Source organism: Rhinopithecus bieti, unplaced genomic scaffold, assembly GCF_001698545.2.
Source record: "Rhinopithecus bieti isolate Rb0 unplaced genomic scaffold, ASM169854v2 scaffold_788, whole genome shotgun sequence".
In the NCBI taxonomy this organism is placed as follows: domain Eukaryota; kingdom Metazoa; phylum Chordata; class Mammalia; order Primates; family Cercopithecidae; genus Rhinopithecus; species Rhinopithecus bieti.
Window position 1 is genome coordinate 3489151 of NW_016803416.1, and position 16542 is coordinate 3505692.

Consider the following 16542-nt stretch of genomic DNA (forward strand, 5'->3'; position numbering starts at 1 on the left):
ACCTCCGCCTCCCAGAGATTCTCCTGCCTCAGCCTCCCAAGTAGCTGGGATTACAGATGCGTACCACCACGCCCGGCTAATTTTTGTATTTTTAGTAGAAGTGGGATTTCACCATGTTGGTCAGGCTGGTCTTGAACTCCTGACCTCAAATGATCCACCTACCTTGGCCTCCCAAAGTGCTGGAATTACAGGCATGAGCCACCGTGCCTGGCCCAAAGCTTTTTTTTAAAGGAGAAATTAAAGCAATCTGGCAATACCGTGAAAGTGTTACATGCTTATATTCCTTTAGCAAGTTTTCTAGAAATTTAATCCCATTAATATGCTCATGCATATGTGAAAAGACACTTATACAAATATATTAATTGGCAGTAACAGGAGAACAAATGATCTGTGCTACCCTATCATCACCAACAACCTTTAGCTCTTAAGTTTTCATTTATACTATTTACTATAATTGTATACTATATACTATAATTGTATGTAGTGTAAGTATATATATTATATATACAATTGTGTATATATATATATAGTATGTTTTATTTATTCTCTCTCTATATAGAGAATATATGTTTATATATTCTTTTTCTCTCTCTATATATGTACATATATATGTTTTGCTTATTATCTATCTTTCCTAAATAATGTTTACCAGGTCTAATCTAAGGTGGTAAGAAAGTGTAATTTCCTTATAATTAGATTTGGGACACACAAAAGTTTACTTTCACAGGAGCATAATGAGGTCATCTCCAGAACTATCAAGACAATACATATATTACCATCCCTTGATACAAACATTTACACACATAATTTCACATATCCTTTCACGGGTTTACAAGATGCCTGCTAACTTGTCCATCCACAGGCACCACTCATCTTTAGGCTAATGAAAGTCCTTTTACTAAGGTGAAATACACGTCACTCTTCTAAATAGCAAATACATCAGAGAAAGGAGATACATTTAGTTCACAATAAAAAAATTTTCCTATTTCATGTTATATGGAAAGAACAAAAGAGATGTTCAGAGTTGTATTGTTCTACTAATGTAAAATCTTTCCTGGAGACCAAATAAAATGCACCATGGATAACGGTTAGCTGCAGTCGAGTTAACAAATGTAAAACAAACAGAAAGAGGTACTTAATGTAAGTCTAATGTGGAAGCTTTTCAGCCCATGTGATGAAAGTGCTGATAAGAAACCGTGAATAATCTGCTAATTCCAGTAAATTCATTCACCTTAGGTATATGTTTAAATTTAACACAAAACCTGCAGTTTTTATTAGGAAAGGTGTAAGTTCTGTTCTGCAGATTGTTTAGATCACTGTAAAAAAATGTAGAGTTATATCATTATAATTTAAGGATAAAAAAATCAAAGTCTGTTTTCCATATTAGTTTCAAAAGAAAGACCTCTAGGGCAAGCTCTCAAGCTGTAAAAAAGTTGTGTTTTTTTTTTTTTAATTAAAAAATTTACCAGAATTGTGTTTTTCTGACTTATGCAAGAAGGCATTACATAATACTGCAGCCCTAGCGAGGCAGCTGCAGAAACTCTCTGCTTCTTTCCCACAAAAACCACTAGGGAATTCCCTTGCTCCTTGTTCCCCTTGCCTGGCCTCTCCTCTCCAGCACTGCAATCCCTACAGCAACCTGGGAGACAGTCCAGTCACCTCAGGCTCTGCCGTAGTAGACAGGGAGCTGCTGTGGTGAGAAGGGAGAGAATATTGTATGTTCATCCCTAAAACCATGGGAACCATAATGGCCATTTCTCTGTATCCCTTTCCTTACCTCAGGAAAAGGAAAATAAATAATAAAGTAATGAAGGAAAATACTCTTGCCATTTCTCCCTTCTCATCCCAATGGCTTAATCTAATACCCACATATGATCCTGCCCTAAAATATTCTACTATCAAATGCAAGGAAAGGGAAAACTGGGGAAGCAAGGTTAAAAAGTAAACCATAACATGTCCTCTACTTAAACAGTTTCCGTCTCTTCTTTAAACACACATTCTTTTTCTATCCCTCCTAGACAAGGTCTGTAACACATTCCAGTTCTCAATTATCATTTGGCTCCTTGGCTCTAAGGGGGCCATCTAGGATTTCATCTCAACTCATGAATAAAATAATAAAATAAAATAAAATAAATAAAATGAAATAAAATAAAATAAAATAAAAAGCAGAGGCTGGAAACTCAAAAGCCTTTGCCTGAGGAACAGTATAAATGAGTAAACAGACTACTGGGTGCAGCATAAGAGATCACATGCCTTACTAAAAGGGCCTCTCCCTCTTTTTCAAGAAAAGCTATAAATCCAGAATTTCTTTTTTCTTTGTTTCCCGAATGTCTCCATCAGAGTAAAAGGAAATCCATATTTTTCTGTGTAACCTCTTTATTTTTAGTTATCTGGTTAAAAAACTTTTGTGAGACTTACAGGAAGATGCCTCAGCTTGATGAACTGGATATGGGCCAAAAAACCTCATTTGTGACCTCTAATTTAGAATCCCTAGAGACTGAAGAGAAGTCACAGCTTCCCTCACCAGTGCTGTCTCCCTCCTAAACCCACAACTCTCAGCTCCAAGAAAGGGCAACTCTCAACCCCAAGAAAGGTGGCTGCCATGGTAAGAGATCTTCAGCTCCTGCTGGGAGGCAGGAAGAGAAGAAATTCCTTTTTCACTGTCATTTTGACTTAACTTGGGTTAGGCTAAAGTTGTGCTTCCCATATCCCAAAAGTTGGAGCTCTGAGTGAATCTTCTCACAGAAACATCAATACACACAAGGGCTAGGTTTGATATTTGTATTCTTTTTTTTGAGACAGAGTCTCCCTCTGTCGCCCAGGCTGGAGTGCAGTGGCCGGATCTCAGCTCACGGCAAGCTCCGCCTCTCGGGTTCACGCCATTCTCCTGCCTCAGCCTCCCGAGTAGCTGGGACTACAGGCGCCCGCCACCACGCCCGGCTAGTTTTTTGTATTTTTTAGTAGAGACGGGGTTTCACCGTGTTAGCCAGGATGGTCTCGATCTCCTGACCTCGTGATCCACCCGTCTCGGCCTCCCAAAGTGCTGGGATTACAGGCTTGAGCCACCGCGCCCGGCCTCTGATATTTGTATTCTTGATGTATGGTAGGAGTTGTAAGGTTTTCGTCCGGCTAGTTTGGGAAAGTTACTTAACAAATACAATGTTGCCAGGCCTGGTGGCTCACGCCTGCGATCCTAGCACTTTGGGAGGCTGAGGCTGGTGATCACTTGAGGCCAGTAGTTTGAAACTAGCCTAGCCAATATAGTGAAATTCTGTCTCTACTAAAAAAGAAAAAAAACATTAGCCGGGTGTGGTGATGCACGCCTGTAATCCCAGCTACTCAGGAAGCTGAGGCATGAGAATCACTTGAACCCAGAAGGCAGAGGTTGCAGTGAGCCAAGATCGCATCACTGCATTCCAGCCTAGGTGATAGAGCGATATTGTCTCAAAAAAAAAAAAAAAAAGAAAAGAAAAGAAAAAATTACCTATAGAAAAACTGCATTCAAAATTCCAAAATAAATATATTTACAAATAAACCTTCAAAACACTGTTATTTGTAAAATGAAGGTTTTCTACATTCTTATAATATCACTGTTGAATTTTAAGACTTGCTCATTGGCCTCAGAGTACTGAATAGCAAAAACACATTTAAAGGAAATTACAGTCACATTAAAGAATATATTCAAAGTTAAGATTACTAGATCAGTCCATCTAACTGGTATATATTTTTGCCTCATGCCAAGAAAGGACCCTACACTAATAGCAGCCAAAATTAAAATGTTAATGCGTTCCTATTCCCCACCATTAGGGCTGTGTTTCTTTCTCCCCAGTCTTCCCATATGATGCCATGAGAACTAAAAGCCTATAAAGACAGACCTGAAAAAAAGTGAAAATGTATTTTTAAAAGCAATAAGGAACAATGATAAAAAGGCACACTGGTGGGCACAAAAAAAGTGTTCAGATTTGCTTCTACATAGGTTAATGTGCCACACTGCTAAGAAAACCAAACGTATTCTGTTTTGGAACAGAAATTGATTAGACTCTTGGAAATTCAGAGAGAATTTTTTCTTTTAAAGGTAAGCAGAAGCATCATCCTCAAACTGTGTCAAGGAGTTTGAAATTCTCTAAGCTTTATAATTTTTAAAAATGTAGAAAATTCTTTACATCTAGTAAAATTTCAATAAGCATAATGATAACAAAGTAAAATTATACCAAAACCAAAACAAAACCAAAAGAATACAAAATTCTGGAAGGGCGAAGAAATATCAAAATTCACTCATTAAAGTAAGGGCAAAAGTCCCCAGCTGATTTCCTTCTGAAACATATTTTGGGTGAATCTATTTCAATAAATGCATAGAACACACAAAGAACGGTAAGTAATCAACAGTCCGAGGGGTTTCAACATCAAAACAGTTTAACGTGCTGCTTTTGCCTGAAGTCCCCTATTAATAACAGTTGATTCATAAGCTCCTCAAAGCAATAAACGGCACTCTTTAAAATATTAGATAAAAACATAATTTATATAAGCAAAATCCATCAACTGGAATATAATCAGAAGTTCACAGACTGTAAAGTCTGTCTACTTCTGGAAAACTATTCTTTAAAATGATTGCTTATGTATCTTGTTTTTTCACTCCCTGTTCCTTCAGATTTTGAGGACTGAACCTTTGTTTCACGGTAGTTCATCAGCATCAAACGTTTGCACTTCATTTGGATTATAATCCTCTCTTTGTAAGTGATGAAACAGAATAAGTAGAAAACAATGTGAAACAGAATAGGTAACAAACACATCTGAATTAAATTACATTTCACAAACTTAAGCCCAATTACTGTGAAATGATATAAGGGAATACAGCATCAAGTCTTCATGAATGAATCACCAATTATATGAGTGGGGGATAAGTGGTTGATTTTTTATTTCATGCCTTTATATCTTTTTTATAAAGGTACAAATTAAATGGTTTCTATTGAAGTTGGCATTTGTCATAATATTCTTAGAAAAAGCATGGCAAAGAAAGAGCAAAATGTTCATTATAATTAAATGGCATTATCTTTTAAATTATCTTTAAATGGCCTATGGGGGATATTTTTTTTTCTCACTTAATTTTCTGTTATTTCCAAGTTTTCTATAAGAGGAATACATTACTTTTGAAAAAGAAAAGTCTATTTTAAAATAGTCTTTAAAGTTAGATAATATAGGCTCAATGTATTACAAAAAAAGCCACATCCTAAGATCTATAATTTTAAAGGGTTTTTTAAAGTTGATGAAGTAACTTTATTACATTTATAGATTTGTTCTTCAACAAAATAATATTAATTCTGATTAATTATTTTTACCTGTTCCCTTCCGTGCAAGTTCCAAACTCCACTGGGGTTTTGTGGTGGGTGTGCTGTCACAGCCTGTTGAGTGCTGCGGTATTAAAGCAGATCGGGAGCTAGCTGGCCGATATTTCGAGAGCCCTAAAATGCCAAACGAGAAAAAAGAGAGATTTATTTCTTTGTTTCCCAAAAGAAAAAAAAGGTTGACAGGTTTTTATAAACTAGCCTTAAAGACAGAAACAGTTCATCCACAGTAAAATTCTAACAGTTGAAAGGATACTAGCTGGGTGGAGTGGCTCACACCTTTAATCCCAATGTTTTGGGAGGCTGAGGAGGGAGGATCGCTTGAGGCGAGGAGTTCAAGACCAGCCTAGCTATCACAGTGAGACCACATCTCTACTACAAAAAAATAAATAAATAAATAAAATCAGCCAGGTATGGTGGCATGTAACTGTGGTCCTAGTTACTTGAGGGGCTGAGGTGGGAGGATGTATTGAGCCCAGGAGTTCGAGGTTGGAGTGAGCTATGATCATGTCACTGCAATCTAGCCTGGGCCACAGAGTGCAACTCTGTGTCTTTAGAAGAAAAAAAAAAAAACAAACTATTTTAAAACTACTAAAAATCTCATTTAATTTAATCCTTTGTCATGGTTCCTGTAAGCTTAAGTCTGAGTAGAATAAGCATTCAAGAGAGGCAATAAGCTTGAATGACTTCCTGAACATATAAATTAATCCCTGTACTCTGGGGCAGGAACCATTTCATATGTTTTATTATTTATGTGAAACTCTGTATAGAGTAGTTTGCCCAGCCCCCCAAATTTTGGTAACAAATACCATTATAAAATTTACTCAACAAATAGATCCAAGATAGTTTAGGGACTACAGAAGACATTTAAAACAGAAAATGGTCTAATTGCGTAATGTGACCAGCACTGTAGTGGAATCTGGAGATTGAGGTTTTGATCCCAAACTTATCAAAAAAATCAGAAATACATTCTGAGTAAGATATTTTATCTCTTTATGTCTTAATTCCTTCACTTGTCACATTCCTTCACTTGTCCTAAGATTTAGCCCTTAGTTGGCCACTACCTGGGTATGTCATCCAGGGCAAGTCACTTAGCATCTCTCTACTTGTCTACTTAAATGGACAGAATAGATAAAATAACTGTTAAGCTTCAACTATAAAACCAAAAGAATTCATGACCTATCAGTCTTCAAATGTATCTTAGATTCATATCCTACCTGCAGCAAGTTCTCAAATTCTAGTAGCTCATCTTAGATTACTAGATAATGAAAAAATAATTTAGGTCTCATAAATAAAATTAAAACAAAAAGCCAAATAAAAAGCAAAGCAACAGGAGTAATAAGGTCTTTAGCACAAATGTAACATGTTAAAAACAAAAGAGAAAAAAATCTCATTCATATGTAAACATCCTAAAATACAACAACCATGGGCAATGAAAAGGATTTCCAAACAAAAAAACAGAAACATTACCCAGAAAAAAAGAGATAAACAGTCATACCCATAATAAAAGAAATGCATTAAAAAGTAAACCTGGAAGGGCAGGGTGGCTCACGCCTATAATCCCCACACTTCGGGAGGCCAAAGCAGGAAAATCACTTGAGGTCAGGAGTTTGAGTCCAGCCTGGCCAACATGGCAAAAGCCTGTCTCTACTAAAAACACAAAAATTAGCCAGGCACAGTGGCGCGCGCCTGTAGTCCCAGCTACTTGGGAGGCTGAGGCAAGAGAATCACTTGAACCCAGGAGGCAAAGGCTGCAGTCAACAGAGACGGCACTACTGCACTCCAGCCTGGGTGACAGAGTGAGACTCCATCTTAAAAAAAAAAAACAAAAAAAACCCCAAAAAACAAAAACAGTAAACATGAGTTATTTTACAGTTACTCTAAAAGTTCTGAATTATTACACTGAGGACAAGTGCTATGACAGATAATGATCATAAAGAAAATTAATGAATTACAATTTATATACCAATAAGAATTTTAGAAACATAATGCCGAGTAAAAAAAAAGCAAGTCTGGCCAGGCGCGGTGGCTCAAGCCTGTAATCCCAGCACTTTGGGTGGCCGAGATGGGTGGATCACGAGGTCAGGAGATCGAGACTACCCTGGCTAACACGGTGAAACCCCGTCTCTACTAAAAAATACAAAAAACTAGCCCGGCGTGGTGGCGGGCGCCTGTAGTCCCAGCTACTCGGGAGGCTGAGGCAGGAGAATGGCGTGAACCCGGGAGGCGGAGCTTGCAGTGAGCTGAAGTGAGCTGAGATCCGACCACTGCACTCCAGCCCGGGCGGCAGAGCAAGACTCCATCTCAAAAAAAAAAAAAAAAAAAAAGCAAGTCATGTTATACCATTTCTTAAAAAATTCAAAAAACAAGTGCAACTAAACATACAGGATCACATACCCATGTGGAACACTATAAAGAAAAGCAACAGAATGAAATTAAGGGGGGGAAAAAAAAGAAAATGCGATATAGTAGTTACTTGTAGTGGAAAGGCAGAACAGGACCAGGGATGAAGCATACAGGAAACATCCGGGCATGATGTATAGTGTACATGTGAACTTGGGTGGCATGTATGCAGATATGTGTTTTATTACTGTATGTCATAACTTTTATCAAAGGCTTTTATTCATTAAAAATTAGAAAAAGCTTATGATATAAACTGGTATAATCTCTCAAAAAACATGGCAATACGTATCAAGAGCTATGAAAATCTAAAGACATGTATCTCACAATATAGCTAACATTAATCTTTTCACTAATAATACATTTTGGGGAATTTATCCAAGAAACACAATTTAACAAAAGATAAAGTGCAGAATTACCTACAATATATGAAAATGAAAACAACCTAACGCCTTTCAACAAGGAAATGACAAGGTAAATTTTAGTTTATTGAGTCTATGTTGTCTTAGGTGGTATTTTCTTTTTTTTTTTTTTGAGACAGAGTCTCGCTCTGTCGCCCAGGCTGGAATGCAGTGGCGCGAACTCGACTCACTGTGACCTCTGCCCCTCCAGGTTTAAGCAATTCTCTGCCTCAGCCTCCGGAGTAGCTGGGATTACAGGCGCATGCCACCATGCCCGGCTAATTTTTTGTATTTTTAGTAGAGACGGGGTTTCACCATCTTGGCCAGGCTGGTCTTGAACTCCTGACCTCGTGATCCACCCGCCTCGGCCTCCCGAAGTGCTGGGATTACAGGCGTGAGCCACCATGCCCAGCCCTTAGGTAGTATTTTCAAAAGAAAACATAATGCTTTTTGAATGACCTATGAAAATGACTGACATAATATTATATGAGACAGGCAGGCAAAAAGAGAAAGTGGTGCTACAAGCAGCATTAACTGCAGTTAAAAAAAATTAATGTAACTATGGTTACATGAAGTCAAGTCTACAACATACACACACAGAAAAGAAATCAGAGCTACCAGAAAGAATCTGAATGATGGATTTTATACAAACAAATACTTAAAAAAGACCAAAATAAAACAGCCAAAAGAAGCACTTTTTCTATTTGTTATTTTGCCAATTTATGTTATAACCTGATACAATTTAATATTTTAAGCTGGCTAATTTTAAACTTTATAGTTGTTCATTTGAAAATAAAGTAACACACATTAAAAAACTGGTATCAATGTCTCCATCTCTTCAATGATTGCAGAATACTAATCTTACCTGGAGTTGATGGCCTTTCAAGCATGTTTAAATGATGGGAAATGAAGGCCTGGCTATCATGAACAGTATCCATGTCAATCTCCTCCTCATCTTGAGAACTTGAAAACTAAAACACACACACACACATAAAACAGAGGAATAAAAGAACGATTACATCATGTTATGTTTGGTTCTTAGCTCTTAGGAAAAGTAGCAGAGAGGCCATAGGATATACCCCCATATAATCTTAAAATAAAAAGTAGTTTCTTTCTTCAAAGATATTAAGAGAAAGAAAAGATTATGTGGTCCAGCCTCCAATTAGAAATTACTGGAAATGTAATAGCAACTAAAATCTACTCCTATTTTGTGGGAAAAAGTGATGAGTTGTGGTGAAACGTGCACACATAGTTCCTCCCCCAAATAGAGAAGAATTATGCGATAATATAAGTTAAATATTTGGTTTGAATGTCTTAGAAGGACATTTGAGTTTTATAATGCAGTCTGTCGCATGTGTTCCTGCTAAGGAAAAACCACTGCAAGTATTCAAAAAGATTTACAAGAAGGTGAATATCCTACACTGTTAATACAGGTTTAACCTGTATTTCTTACTCTGATTTTGAGTTTGACTTTACTGCTATCCTCATTCTTCTCCAGTATTTGACCAGGTTCTAGTGGGGACCCCAGTGGTGTATCAGACTTCCTCTTCACTCCCTGCTGATGAGCTGATATATTACATGATGCTTCCTTGGCAAGGTGATCATCTTCCTGCGGCAATATTCAAGATCAAAATTAGATTTCTGAAGACGAGTAGCTCATATTACAGCTGAAAACTAATAGCTATAGCAACCATGCAGATTAGAGCATGCCCAGTGGCTAGAAATTATCAGCAATGGGCTTAAAATAAATGTAATCTTTTCTTGTCTGCTGGTCTTTTTTAGGGGGAAAAGGGAGGTGTTTAAGTGAACTTTCAGAGCTTTCCCCAAAGAACATGTCCTTTGATGCATTTTCTCCTCTTAACCTGCAGTGTGAATGTGGATAAATTAACATATATGAGCAAGAATTATAAATATATCCATTTTCACAGGTTGATAAATATGTAGATCTGAAAGAGCTCTTTAATGAGACTTTTTTTTTCTATGTAAGTATTTGTCTTACTTCTTCATAACCCAAACTCTAGGACATATTTTAAATTGACAACAAATAAGTATGATGATACTTCAGAAAATTTAGGTGAGTAAGCAAATTTAACATGAACTATTACTAATTAGCATAGAGAGAATCTGCAATTTAAAGTGTCAAAACACCAGTAGGGAACTGCCAGGCAAGTAATCTGGTCTAAATATTGGTGAAAAATGAAGCTTGAAGTATTGGAGACATTTTGTCATCAGTAAAAAAAATTTCAGGAAAAATTTCTTTAAATTACAATAAAATGATTAATATGTATCTTACAAGTCTTTCTACAAAATGGTAATTTTATAATACAAAGGCAGAAATAAAAGCTTCTCTAAAAGCAAACAAACATATATGTGTGTGTGTGTATATATGTGTGTGTGTATATATATATATAAAACATTTTAAAATGTAACACAGTCTCCTCCCAAATCAGCAGATTATTAATTTACCTAGTCATTCATTCATTCATTCTTTATTTCATTATTTCATTCAACAAGCATTTGCCAGGCATTTATCGTATGTTTAGAACTGTGCTAGGTATTACACAGAGCAATAATTTTAAAAAGACAAGGCCCCTGTTTTCACATGGCTTGCCATTAACACATATGGGACAAGATGGGTTAATATGTAATAGGTTAAATATTCAGCTGGGTGTGGTGGCTCACGCCTGTAATCCTAGCACTTTGGGAGGCCAAGGTGGGTGGATCACCTGAAGTCAGGTGTTTGAGACCAGCCTGGCCAACATGGTGAAACTCCGTCTCTTCTAAAAATACAAAAACTTAGCCAGGCATGATGGCAATCACCCATAATCCCAGCTACTCAGGAGGCTAAGGCAGGAGAATTGCTTGAACCCAGGAGGCAGAGGTCGCAGTGAGCTGAGATTGAGCCATTGCACTCTAGCCTGGGGAACAAGAATGGAACTCTGTCTCAAAAAAAAAAAAAAAAAAAAGGTTAAATATTCATTTCTATCTTTTGCTACTCAGAGAAGAAATTCTATGCTCAAGTATAAAAAAAAAAATCATTAGATTATCACAATAGGAGTAAAGGGACCAGGAGCACATCATTTGTTACGTGCAGTTTTATAGTTGCCAGTAGCATTTTATAATTTGCACAGTGCTAATCAAATGTCAGCCAGCATGTTTTAAAAGGACACAAGAAACTGTGTTAGTGGCTATAAAATTCACTAGTTCACAGGAAACAGTTCTCTTCTCTAGATGGCTCTATATAATGAAACTACATCTTCTGTAATACACGTGATTCTTACAGGATTCTGAAATCCAACTAGCTGTGGGTGACTGCTTGGATTATTTGCAGCTTCTTGGTTCACGGCTACTGCCTCTGGAATTATGGTAGGATTCAAGACAGCTTTTTTCTCCTTTAGATTAAGAACCAACCCAAGCTCTGGCAAGGGTAAACAGGAAGGTCTACTGAGGCCAAAAAGTGTGAAGTACAAGTCCACAGCACCACACCGTAACCTCCAGTCATGTGAAGTACCTAAAAAGTACGTAATAAAGAATTAAGTCAACATGCACATTGATTCATACATTTTAACTGTCCCAGAACCTGTACAACAAAAGGAACTTTATAACTGGAAAAATCTTTATCACACCTTTCATCTTACAAAATGAATACTAGACATGAACCAAAATCTAACATTCCAAAATTGTATTTTTTATAGCCTTAAATCTTCCTTTTATTCTTTCTCCTCAGTAATTATCCCACATTCACTCCTTCTCTGTTCATCTTGTCTGATTCTCTTCATTAACAGCCTGTTAGGAAGACAGCCTCCATGAGCCTTTGCATTCCCTATCACGGAAACAAATTTTCTGATCTCTAGAACTTACTACTTTCAAGTTTTACATATAGTAAGAAACCATACAACTACTATTGGACTTATTGAAGAGGAGGAAAATATTTTGCTAAACACCTTTATATTTGTGTTACTGTAGTGAGAACTTATTTCTGATTTTTAAATAACAGAAATAAGCAAACCACAAGCATGACAATGGGCAGTAGACGTGGGCTTGACTAGAAAATAACTGCCTGGGTAGAAGTTCAGTTTCTCCTAGTTCAGACACTAGAGGCAAGTTCTTTCCATTTCTCTGAGTCTCAGTTTTTTCATCTCCAAAATAGGAGTTTTGGTCTCAAGTCATACCTTACCCCATAGCAATGACAGATCACAGCACATTGATACCAGGGTTTTCTCACCTTCCTTTTCTCCCCAGTAGAACACTCCAGTAGATACTGTCATCAAATAGACTGAAAAGATGAAATTTGTCAGCTAGGATTACACAACCTCTATGTTTTCTAGTCAGAATTTTAAATGACTTGAAGAGCATAGAACAAGTGAACAGAAGAAAAGTGGATATTCTTCTTGAGAAGAAACATAAGCCTGGCCGGGCATGGTGGCTCATGCCTGTAATCCCAGCACTCTGGGAGGCCACGGTGGGCAGATCGCTTGAGCTCAGAAGTTAAAAACAAGCCTGGGCAACATGGCAAAGCCCTCTCTCTACTAAAAAACACAAAAATTAGCTGAGTGTGGTGGCGCATGATGTAATCCCAGTTACCTGGGTGGGTGAGGCAGGAGAATAGCTTAAACCCAGGAGGCGGAGGCTGCAGTGAGCCAAGATTGCACCACTGCACTCGAACCTGGGCAACAGAGTGAGACCTTGTCTCAAAAAATTAAGAAAGAAAGGAAGGGAGAGACGAAGGGGGAAGGAAGGCCCTATAAATACCTAATTTTTACCAAGAACCGTTGTTTCAAAAGAGTACCACATTTAAAAGGAGAAACAAAAAGGAAAAAATTTGGCTATCATAAATATTAAACTTTGTGGTTTTCAACAACAAATATTAGTATAAGTAAATACATTATCAACTAATAGTAATTCTCATCACATTTACTCTAACAGGTAACTATTAATTATATGCCAATCTGCAATAGGAAAAATTGTAAATTCACTTTCATACTAGATAGTGCATTGTACTAGGCCACTGTGCATGCTATAATGTTGTGAAATAGCTCTCATCATTCCTACTTGAGACATTTTCAGTTTTGCTGTTGCGTGACATATGACACTGGCAGAAGCAAGAGAGAGGCAAGAGCTACAGAGAACCAAGTAATGGAAAAAACATTACACAGTAAAAGCAAGAATTTTACATTGGAAACCCATTTTCTCTTCCTGGAATATGCATATGTGGACACTTCAATAGCTTGAGGTAGTATTATTTTGTAGGCATTCATTTTTCCTCCTCAAAGCATTTTACATATATAAAAGTTCCACAAAGAGGAGGTTATCAGATTCCTGGGGGCTTCTATTAACAAAGGCTAGAGGGTCTCAACCTTCTGGGGGAAGGGAAGAAATGCCAGGAGTAAGCAATCCAGAGCAGCTGGCCCTGTATCTCTCTATCCATGGGTATAACAAGAAAAGGAGTGAATTTTAGCCATTTTATCAGTTTAAAAAAAAAAAAAAAAAAAAGAACAGTTTAGAGTATATTTGCTGTTTGGAAGAAAATTAAATCTTGAAGATCAATATTGCCTAATCATGTGTGCTGCAAAAACCAGCCTGAACTTTTATATGCTGTCGAAGATCTCAAAATGAGTCATTCAATTGTGAATTCCTTAACATTTAAAAATATATATGTTAATTTTAAAAGACAAATTGAGTATGTGTATTTTGATGAGCTAGGGCTTTTATTTTGTTTTTGAACATCAGCTTAAGGATGATTAGGCAGCACAGTAAAGGCTGCTAAGTGCACTGAAGCCCTCAAATATGATTTTGGTTACTTTTTATTTCTATGTGGGCTTTTTGGTTTTGCTAGACTTCTACTAATTTGGACAAAGGAATGGACACCACTGTTGTGTTCCTGAGGGAGGTTCTTGATAGTGTTTTCTGTCTTCTAAAAATGAACTTACATATTAAAATTGGGGACTACAAGGGAGCTAAAAAATGAATAGTAGTACTTTTGTTAAAATTACGAGAGAGCAAAAAATAGAGATAAAAGCCAAAATTTCATTGTATTTCAAATTCATGGAATAAAATCTTAAGATGGTTGTCATGTTAGTACGTTAGTATATTTCAATTAAGTTGAGAGATAGAATGGGAGAAAAACACTTCTAATTAATTGCCTGTTAGCTCTGTGACCTTGGGCAAGTCAGCTCTCTGGGCTATAACTGAGATGATCAGAGTAGTTCACTCAGATGATCTTTAAGACCCCCTCATCAGGTCTAAAATTCGATGATTCCAAGTCAATCAATCCCGTTAGAGAGAGGCCCTGAAACAGCCTCTGATTTCTGCCTGTAGTTACAGTATTCTGAAGACCCATCTTTAATCTTCCAGCTACCTCTCTTCTCCCCATGACTTATGGCGACGAATGATCACATACAACAAAATAACAGTCACTAGTCTCTCCTCCCAGGAAAAATGCTATTCATCCTGTCTTCATTAGCAGTGATACTCTGAGACCAACCCTGTTTATCTGAATCAGAACAACAACATTCAAGAAGAAACCCAGTATTAATGTTGTCTGTTCAAATCAGAAAGTGCCTTGAGACAAACACCACCAAAATAGTAAATCTGATCCTACCGAAAAATCATCTCTTCATTTTCTAAGGTAACTGCTATTAAAACTGATCAACTAGGCCGAGGCGGGAGGATCACAAGGTCAGGAGATCGAGACCATCCTGGTTAACACAGTGAAACTCAGTCTCTACTAAAAATAAAAAAATTAGCTGGACGTGGTGGTGGGTGCCTGTAGTCCCAGCTACTCGGAGGCTGAGGCATGAGAATGGCGTGAACCCAGGAGGCGGCGCTTGCAGTGAGCCGAGATCGCGCCACTGCACTCCAGCCTGGGTGACAGAGTGAGATTCCATCTCAAAAACAAACAAACAAACAAACAAACAAATAACTGATCAACTAAAAAAGCTGCTAAGAAGAAAACTCACTTTGAAAGCCAGTTTTCAGGACACTTCTGAATAAACCCAGCGCTCCTTATTGATGACTGAAGCTTAGAAATTTGTACACAGTTAAGCCAGAAATACAACTTCCACTGGGTATTACTATCCTGACTGTTCTGTCCATCTTACAATAAAAAAAACCCAGCACATTCATTTCTATTTATGTGTGTGTGTGTATAATATATAATTTCCTAAGCAGATGAATCAATATGTTTTAATATTCTTCCACCATTTCCATTCCTAAGAAGGAAGGTATTAGGGAGAGAGAGATGGTGGGACAGAACTTTGAAACCTTTTGATGTTAATATCAAAACTGCTTATTTTCTTACTCTGAAACCTAGCAAATCCTATCAAACCGAATTACAAGTTGTCCCTCATTCTACCCCCTTGAGTGTAGCTGTAAATTTCCAAACATTAAAAATTATGATGTAAATAAACAGCATTCAATGACTTGAACAATTCATGTTTTCATGTCATTCTTATAGTAATATGCCAGACACTAAAGGTCAATGTGGAAGCAACAGTTAAAATTCCCTTCATAATGATAAAGAGTCAAAGATACTATCTCCTCAATGAAGATCTGTTTCTTCAGATATTAAAAAAACACTCAATTAGGCAAGACCAGCAAAAGTATTTATGTCTTAAATTAAATATGAAGCACCAATAAAAATCTCCAATTCTTAGGTTTTAATTTTTTAATGTATTTTAAAATTACTGTCATTTTGGCCTGTAATTCAGTATCTTACTTAAAGCTATAAAGGCAGGATCACATATGTTCTGAATTTTGATACATATTCCTTTGGAAGACGAAAATCATTTCTTTCAGTGTGGAAAAATCTACCATACACAGCTAACCAAAGTCAGCCTGGTTCTAACAACACCTGTTCCTCATTGCCCAGAGCATAAAACCTAAACTCCCCAGGCCCTTCACATTTAGATCCTAATCTATCTTTCCAGATAATACTATTTTCTCAACACTCCTTCAGAACATGAGGCTTTTATATATATAATTCTACCACCTAAAAATGTATTTATCCTGCTGGAAAACTCCTTTCCATTCATTAAGAGCTAGCTCAAATGCTACCTCTCCATGAACATTTTAGCATTCCAGACAGGGTTCATGGCTCCTTTCTTTGGGTTCCCCAAATAGTTTGTTCTCTTTAGCAACTATCTCTTCATATTATAATTTATCTGTTCCTATGTCTCTCTTTCCATTATACTTAGTTAATACACAGAAAACACAGCATAGTGGCAAATAGAAAGTGCCCAAGAAAAAACTAGTGAATTAATGTGAAACCTTTAAAAACAACTGCCCCTGGCAAATATTTTCAATTAAACATAAACCTATTTATTTAAGAATCTTTTTTTTAAATTATTATTATTATTATTATACTTTAAGTTCTAGGGTACATGTGCATAACGTGCAAG

General features: G+C 36.9%; 1 protein-coding gene across 1 annotated transcript in view; it reads right to left on the bottom strand.

Annotated features, from left to right (window-relative positions):
• Positions 1–16542, bottom strand: part of TAF2 (TATA-box binding protein associated factor 2) — a 71523-nt gene that overhangs the window by 9180 nt on the left and 45801 nt on the right. Inside the window, exons 14-16 of the mRNA XM_017882937.1 lie at positions 11425–11654; positions 9009–9114; positions 5337–5459 (exon numbers count right to left, since the gene is read on the bottom strand). Coding sequence (XP_017738426.1) covers positions 5337–5459; positions 9009–9114; positions 11425–11654 — 459 coding nt within the window. The remainder of the gene's footprint in view (positions 1–5336; positions 5460–9008; positions 9115–11424; positions 11655–16542) is intronic.